We start from the raw sequence: 8,227 nt of genomic DNA, 5'->3' as shown, positions 1-8,227 counted from the left end.
ATCCTTATAAATGACAGAGACTGTTAACTGATTCCATCTGCTTTGACTTTGGTTAATTCTCTTCTCTCTCTCTCTCTCTCTCTCTCTCTGTGCGTGTGTGAGATGGAGAGAGAGTTTTAAATAGATTCACCTTCATAAGTATGTCCCTTAGGGGGCTAAACGATCAAATCTGTTGCTGCTCTGGGAACCCAAAGCAACCCTAATTGAGGTAATAATTCTATCTCCTTGCCCCAAACCCCTCTCACATTCAATCAAATCCTACCAATTTTGCTTCCTAAAGAGTTCTCAGATCTCTGCCTTCCCCCACCTCTACCCTCGCTACCTGGATTCAGAACCTCACTGTCTCTTGCTTAGAATATTGACCAGCCTAGTTGGTCTCCCACCTCCATTCTGGAACCTTCACAAGAGAATCCTTTCGAACGCACATGTGGGGCTGTGTCACTCTGGGGCCCGCCCTTGATGCATCCCCATTTCTTGTGTTAATGTTCACACCTGTTCACCTGCCTTTTTCTCTGTCTAAAAGGCAGGGTCTTTGCCTCCCCGGCCATCAGCAGTGGGCCTGGTGCTGATGGAACAGAATGCTCCACACAGAATGCTCGACGAATTTTGGTTGGAAGGAAAGAGCAGCCTGGGCTTCAAGCCTCAGGAAGATCATTAAGACATCATTTTGTGTCTCCCAAGGACAGCCTTGAATTAACAAATCTGAATCACCAATGCTTCACTGCAATGGAGACACTTTATTGAAAGGTAGTGGCTATTTTAGAGAATAAGATGCCCTTGGTGGCAGCCTGAGGTGGGGCTGGCAGGTTGGGCAGGAGGGTCTTAAGAGATGGTCACTTGCTGTAGCTCTTGGAGCTTGGCTCTCCCATCAGCCCAGAGTCAACCGGCCCGTCGTCCTCTTCGCTCTCTGCTGACAGCCCATGCTTGGCTTCATCTGAAATAGAAGGGGCAAGGCTGGTCTATTCAATCAGGACTCCTCCCTTGTGTCTTCTGCCTTGGCCCTAAGAGACCCCAGCCTCTGATGCGCCTTCCCTACAAATGCTCAACAGAGGGGCGTTTCCAGCGGGTAGGCACCAGATTCATCACCAGGCTCTCGGGTCATGCTAAGGGTACAACAGGACTTGGGTTCAACAGAGAGCCCCATGGCCTTGGAGGCTAAATGCAGCTTTGAGGGTCTAAAACATGGTGGGCAACATCACATTCCTGCTGAATGCTGCACCCCTATCTCTTGCTGCATGAAGAAATCAGGTCATTCTGAAAACCTTCAGCCCCACCATCCACCTCCCCGGGAAGCCTTCTCAAACCCTCCCTCCACTGGGCTCCCACTGCCTGGGCACAGACTTCCATCGCAGGGTCGGGGACAGCTGAGGGCCAATCGCTGGGTTATGTTTCTCACTTCCCCCCTCTCCTGGAAGCTTCTTATGGGCACTGCATTTATTCTGTATTCCCACTGCCCTCATTATGATTCAGTTTCTCTCCTTAATGCCTGCTCAGCCACAAGTGCTCTTCAGGGGTAAGAAGTGATAATTTCCGCTTCTCCCCTGGTTAGAAATCCCATCCCCGGACCCCTGGTGTCCTGGCCCTGTGCCTCTCTCTCTGATGTCCCCCATCAGAACAGGAGGCCCCCCCAGATTAGGAGCTCCTCGTGGAGAAGGGCCGTGTAGATGGCACTCCATGACCCAGTGGCTCCATGCACTTCACCCAGGTCTGCCGCACAGGGGGCTTGGCAGATGCTGGGGAGGAACCGCCCACCCGCTCTCTGCCCAGGCCCTGCCTGCTCCTGCTTCCCCACCTGCTGCCGCGGCCTTCAGAGACTGGATGTACTTGGACCAGAAGGAACAGTCAGCGCTTTTGAGGCCCTGCCTGTTGGGGAGCAGGACGCTGAGCTCCTTGTAGTTCTCCCCGCCGGCCCGCGAGACGAAGTCAGGCCAGGGGGCCGCAAACTCAGGGGCTTTCCTGGAGAACTCGTGCGGGTAGTTGGGATTCCTGGGAAAATGACAAGAAAGAAACATCTGTGAGGGAAACACGGCTTTCCTTTAATCACTTGGGATCCCTTTCCACTTGCACTTGGTGTCCGAGGACCAACTCCCGCATCTTTAGGTGTCAAAGCAGGGTTTGGACCTGCCTGATCCAATTTCTGCGGCTGTGTTCTGATCTGCCGCATTACAGATGATGGAAGGTGGAGAGGCCCGTGTCTGGGATGCTCACGAGGTCGCCATGCCCCTTCTATCCTGGTGTCTTTCTATCTGGACACCGCAGCCAGTCCCTGGAGTGGCTCTGTTTGTCCAAGGCCTGGACAGGAGGGTGGGCCCCGAGCCAGGCCAACTTGTCTGCCCCCCGTAAGCCATCTTCCCTGTGAAGGGGAGGTCAGGCCTTGTCACAACTCAGCCACCTCACCGCACCTGCCACCAGGCCCGCCGCCCAGCCCCCTCGACCTCCTGAAAATTGGCCAAACACGGTGTGTTTCTCATCCCTTCCACCCGCGGGTGTCTTTGCTGGTACGCTCCTCTCCTGGGCGCCTTCTACTGGTCAGCACCTGTGTCTGAATATCCTGTTATCCTTCAAGGTCCAGCTTCCATGTCACTGCCCCAGAGAAACCTTTTCTAAATCTGAATTAAAAGAAATGTCTTTCTGCTCAACTCCTACAACGAACTAGATAAAGTTCTACTTTGCCCTGCGTTTAATCATGGTTGGGTTCATTATGGTTGGGTTTTGTGTTTCTGACTGTCAGTAGGTTATGGATGAAACATGACTTTTTTTTCTCATTTTATTTTATTTTTTTAATTTTTTTAACTTAAAGTCAATTAATTAACATGTAATGTATTATTTGTTTCAGGGGTACAGGTCTGTGATTCATCAGTCTTATAGAACACCCAGTGCTCATTACAACACATACCCTAATGTCCATCACCCACTTACCCCCTCCCACGACCCCCTCCCCTCCAGCAACCCCCAGTTTGTTTCCTAAGATTAAGAGTCTCTTATGGTTCGTCTCCTTCACTGGTTTCATCTCGTTTCATTTTTTTTCTCTCTTCCCCTATGATCCTCTGCCTTGTTTCTTAAATTCCACATGACTTTTTTTTTTTTTTTTTACCTTCTACCTTTCCAGGGGCCTGAGTACCATGCTAGGCGACCAGCGAATGTCTGGCCAGGAGGTAAAAGGGGAACCATGCTTGGAAGTGGGCACAGAGACTACGCTACCTGGGCTAGAATAGAGGCATGCAGGGATGCGGGGGCAGCTAAGGAAGGGGCTTGAACATGTTAACTGAATTTGATCATCTAGGACCATGGTTCTCAGCTTGGTGCCTCCCAGGGGGCATCTGGTACCATCTGAGACAGTTTGTTCTCATACCTGGGGTGAGGTGCTACTGGCATCTAGTGGGTGGAGACCAGAGAAGCTGCTAAACAGCCGGGGCTGCACAGGACGCCCTCACCACAAAGACTTACCTGCCCCCACGTCAGCGGTGCTGAGGTCAGAAACCCTGATCTAGAGCCATCGAACGCGGCCCAGTAAGGGAGCATGTGGTGGGAGCTTCCCTTCACCGAGATGAATCTACACAGAGGTAGTTTTGGCTACAAGAGGGGGACAGACAGGGAGACCAGTAGCAGGTGACCACAACATCTAGGGGATAGGGAGGGAGGCAGGCATGATGGCAGCAGTGGGCCAACGTGGTCCACTCACCCTGATCGGATGAAGTTCGAAAAGAACTGCATGATTTTCAGTGACAGGCTTTTCTCCTCCAGAGTAAACTGACCCTCGTAGGCAGGGTAGAAGGGAAGCCCAAGGGCATACTGAACATCTGCCAGCAAATCCAGGCTGAGAAGACACGCGGAAATAAGAACAAGCAAAAGTTAAAGGAGTAATAAACTTCTGGAAAAGTCAAAGGAGCCAAAAACCAATATTTCCCCCCAAGTGGGGACTTTTCTTCCTTTATGTTTAGGATTCTGGTTTAGTGCTTAGTTTGTTTAGTTGAGATTTGGTTTGGCCTTTCATCCAATGGACCCCCTTGGAGCAGATCCACGACACATCTATTGGTTGAAGTGTACCCAGTGCTGAGCACTTACCTCTCCAGAAACAATGCCTGTAAGTTACTTTCCAAGAGAATGCTCTTTTGACCGCATTCTAACCAGGATACTTGCTGTGTCCATAGAACATTTTTCTGTTCAAAAGAGCCTGTATTTCGAGCCCTTCTCTGTGTTAGCCCTTGCTCATATGACTTAAGCTCTCACACCCGTTCAAGGATGACATTCATCCACTTAGCCACCCTTAGTCTGGTGCCCGGCACATCACTGCGGGTCAGTTAATACCATAATAATAATACACTGACCCGCAATGATGTGCCGGGCACCGGACTAGGGGTAGTAGTAAGCGGGCAGGAAGGAATAAGGGTGTAGAGGCCAGACGAGTGGTTGGAGTGGACCAGGCTGGCGCTGGCACCAGGGAGACCAGCCCAGGGGTACCTGGGGCCACAGGGGTGAATGCTGGGACGGTCCCAGTGGAAAAGCTGGAAGGGACTTCCCAGCTGTGTAGTAAAGAATTTGATTTTTCCCAGAGAGAAGTCTGGCCTTTGCGCCCCGTGGTCATACCTTTGTTTAGGGCAGAGGCTCACCACATTGGATTTTCCAAAAATGTGTTCGCACTCAACAGCCTTAGGGTGGGGGCTGGTCATGCCAAAAGACCACGTGACTTAGGGTCACACAGTATCAGTGGACCTGGCGACTGAGACTAACCATGGGCAATCAGTCATCCATCACGCCTACGTAACAGGGCTCTAATAAAGCCGCTGACGGCCAAGTTTGGGTGATTGGCTGGGGCTCCCTGGCTGGAGCTGCCCCATGCCCGCTGTAACACATCAGTGCCAACAGAGCAGCCTCCCCTGACTCCACACGGTGGGGACCGTGGGGCTCTGCGCTTGAAACCCTCCTGGGCTCTACGCTGTGCCACTCTTCCTCTGTCTGGTCCGAATCCACATCCTTTCCCTGTATCACATTCACCATGAGACAGAAGCCTTCAGTGAGGTCTGTGAGTCTTCCTTGAGAATCATCAAGCCTGAGGGTGGTTTGGGGAAGCCCCTGAATTAGCACTTGATAGCAGCAGCAAGCACGGTCTTGTGTGGAGACAGCCCTCTCCAACCTTGTAGCTGGCCCCAACTTATTGCAAGAGCCAACTCTAATTCTACAGACGAGGAAAACAAAGTCCAGAGAGGTTTCCTGACTTACCCAGAGACATGCAGTGAGTTGAACAGTGGAGTGGGATCAGGAGCGTGGCTAGGAGCGGGATCTAACAGAGGGCACCCAGCCCGGGGCCCCCCACCCCCACTTCCAAGCTGGTGACCTCTGGCAATCTCTGTGGCCTCCTTGATTCCCTGCTTCATCATCTCTGGAGCAGTTACACAATTAAATACTGGCTTCCTAGGGTCGTCGTGAAGATCAGAATAAGATGGTCAATGCGGCAGGTACTCGAAAGGTAAGGGTAGTGTTCTTTCTCATCCATGCTTCTACTTGCCATGTAATCAGCTGTCTTCAGGCTAACAGCAGCAGCTCGGGCCGGGGGCTCCCCAGGGGCTGTTGTCTGTGCTGGTACGACAGGTAGAGACACCCACTGTACGCATGTGCTGGGAAAGGGCTCAGGCTTGCTGGACTCCTGAGGGGCGCAGGGGCCGGAATTCCTCCTGGGACCATAAGCATGATGGGCAGGTGCGTATATGACTGTTGACAAGGCATAGAGGGAATGACCTGGAACTGAGTCACTCAGCTGAGTCAGCTCGGTCGCTTTACTGCCGGTGTAACCCTGGGTGAGTCACTTGACTTAGGTTGCATCCTGAAACACCAGGCTAAACCAGCCATGGCACGTGCAAGCCAGTGACAAGTGCTTTTCCAAGCACTGGCTAGTATTATGATCACGGCTCCACGTTGGAAGGTGTAGAAGGCACGAGAGACGGTGGGAGATAAACAGGACTAATGGCAGGAGGTCAGGAGGGGAATTTCAATCACACACCAGGGCGTCCCTTTGCAACCAGTGTCAGGCACCCTGCACCCTTTTAGGGAAGGTTTAAACTCACAAAGGGGAGTGAGAAGTAGCAGTGGCATCAACATTTATACCTCCTGGCCCCCAAGTTGCTGAGTCCCTTGTCCGGTGCCAGAAGTACCTGTGGTCAAGCGCCGACAAGAGTCCAGAGCCTGCGCTGGGCAACGTGGCCTGTTGGGAGCCAGCTCCACTCAGTCTCTGTTTCTACTTGCCATTTCCTGAGCAGCCGCGCTGTGCCAGGTGCCCGAGTAGCCTCGGACCACCAACACTTGGGACCCGCCAAGGACAGAAATGGCATCGCCCGTGTATTTCCTGGGTGATGAGGCCCAAAAAGAGGCTGCCACATGCCCCCGACAAGGGAGAGCCAGGATCCGGGGCTGAGTCCCCCAGACCCCAAATCCTGCTCTCCGTCTACCTGTGGGCAGGGGCTGAGGATAGGTAAAAAAAAGTACTAATGACCCGGCTTCTCAATGATGTTGTAAGACTCAGAGGGAAAAGGAACACTGAGCAAAAAACAAAACAAAACAAAACAAAACAAAAACAGGAAGATGGAAGTCGTAAGGGCAATAGAAATCAGCCCTTAGGTACCCGCTCTGCGTAGCTGACAAGGCCCCTTCACCCCAGTTATCCCCAGGCCCCTGAGAGTAGACGTTCTTGGAGTAATTTGTAGAGTGTTTCTACTGGAGGCAGGTAGGCTCTGAGAGGTCATTTTCTTGCCAAGGTCCCACACTGGGAAGCGACACCAGACTCACGCAGGGTCTGTGATCCCAAGGCTGGCAGAGCCCCTGGCCTCACCACACACCCTCGGGGGCTGCCCGCTTTGTGTGAGCTACAGAGCAACCCGGGCAGCCTGGCCTCAAAAGGGGATGCCCTGTGCCCTCCACGGTGCCACCAGGCCTTGCTCCTTGCCCTGCAGTGTGGAGGACGGAAGTGGCTGCTTCTCAGAGGCCCTTCAGGGAAAGTGGCCGGATGAGTTTTCCACCGCTGCCCTAAGAAATGACCACAAAATGGCTCAAATCAACGCACACGTCCTGTCTCACAGTTTCCGGAGTTCGAAGGCCCAGCACAGGTCTCCCGGGGCTAAAATCGAGGCATCAGCAGGCGTTGTTCCTTCTGGAGGCTCTGAGGGAGAAGCCGCCTCCTCTGCACTGGTTGTGACAGAATTTGGTTCCTTGAGGTGGAGGACCCAGGTTCCTGTTTTCTCCCTGGCTGTGAGCGGAGGGCCACTCCCAGCACCTGGAAGCCACCACTGACGGCTCCCTTCCTCTGCCCTCAAACAAGCACGCCAGCTCTGACATACTCCTCTCCCTCCCACTGGCGCTTTGAAGGACTCATGTCCTTTCACTGGGCCCACCAGGATGATCCCGAGTAATCCCCCATCTCGAGAGCCTTAACTGCATGTGCCAAGTCCCTGTGCCACGTAAGGTACCACAGTCACAGGTGTTGGGGGTTAGGACACCGACATGGGGCGGGACCACTCTTCTGTCTACCACGGCGGCCTTGCCTGCCATTTCTTTCAAAGAAAGAAATGGTGTGGTGAACAGAGTCCAAACCCTAGCTCAATCACCTAACATCTATGAAGGCTTGGACAAGATGCGTAATCTTTCTGGGCCTCCGTGTTCTCCTCTGTAACATGGTGACACAATCATGCTTCCAAACCGCGAGTGAGGGGTAGCAGTAAAATATTTCAAAGCTCTTGCTCAGTGTCTGGCTCATACACGCATTCCTTTTTCCTCTTTACCTGTGAAAGACACCTGAAAATTAATCTGAGAGTTCCACTGTAGGGTTCTGGAGGGCCATGCGTTGTATGGGAAACAGTGTGGCACTGTATAGCAACACTCTCGGGAGAGCCCTCCTAGCTTTTCTCACGTTCTCAAGAAGATCTGTGCCGACGGTGTTCTGGTTAATAACATCATTCTGGGGCACCTGGGGGGCTCAGCAGGTTAGGCGTCTGACTCTGTGATTTTGGCTCAGGTCATGATCTCAGGGTCGTGGGATCGAGCCCCGTGTTGGTCTTGCCACTGGGTGGGGAGTCTGCTCGAGATTGTCTCCCTCCCTCTCCCTCTGTCCTTAACCCCCCTCAAAAAAAATAAATAAATAAAACAGTTGCCTTGTGCCAATTTCCATGATGTAAGTACTCCCACCACAGAGAATTTCAAACTACCAAGGTGACATCGCAGAGCTTGGGGGTTGGGGGAA

The 8,227-nt window shown here is 52.7% G+C and overlaps 1 protein-coding gene across 1 annotated transcript in view; it reads right to left on the bottom strand.

Annotated features, from left to right (window-relative positions):
- Positions 1-717: 717 nt before the first annotated feature.
- TG (thyroglobulin) overlaps positions 718-8,227 on the bottom strand; it is a 256,066-nt gene continuing 248,556 nt past the window's right edge. Inside the window, exons 47-49 of the mRNA XM_025870539.1 lie at positions 3,683-3,817; positions 1,793-1,986; positions 718-934 (exon numbers count right to left, since the gene is read on the bottom strand). Of these exons, the coding sequence (XP_025726324.1) occupies positions 834-934; positions 1,793-1,986; positions 3,683-3,817 (430 nt within the window). The 3' untranslated portion in view covers positions 718-833. The remainder of the gene's footprint in view (positions 935-1,792; positions 1,987-3,682; positions 3,818-8,227) is intronic.

The sequence above is a fragment of the Callorhinus ursinus genome, unplaced genomic scaffold (genome assembly GCF_003265705.2).
Source record: "Callorhinus ursinus isolate GAN/ISIS: 27379988/994484 unplaced genomic scaffold, GSC_fseal_2.0 scaffold5, whole genome shotgun sequence".
Taxonomy (NCBI): domain Eukaryota; kingdom Metazoa; phylum Chordata; class Mammalia; order Carnivora; family Otariidae; genus Callorhinus; species Callorhinus ursinus.
Note: the sequence above shows the minus strand (reverse complement) of the source record. Positions and strands in the feature narration are given on the sequence as shown.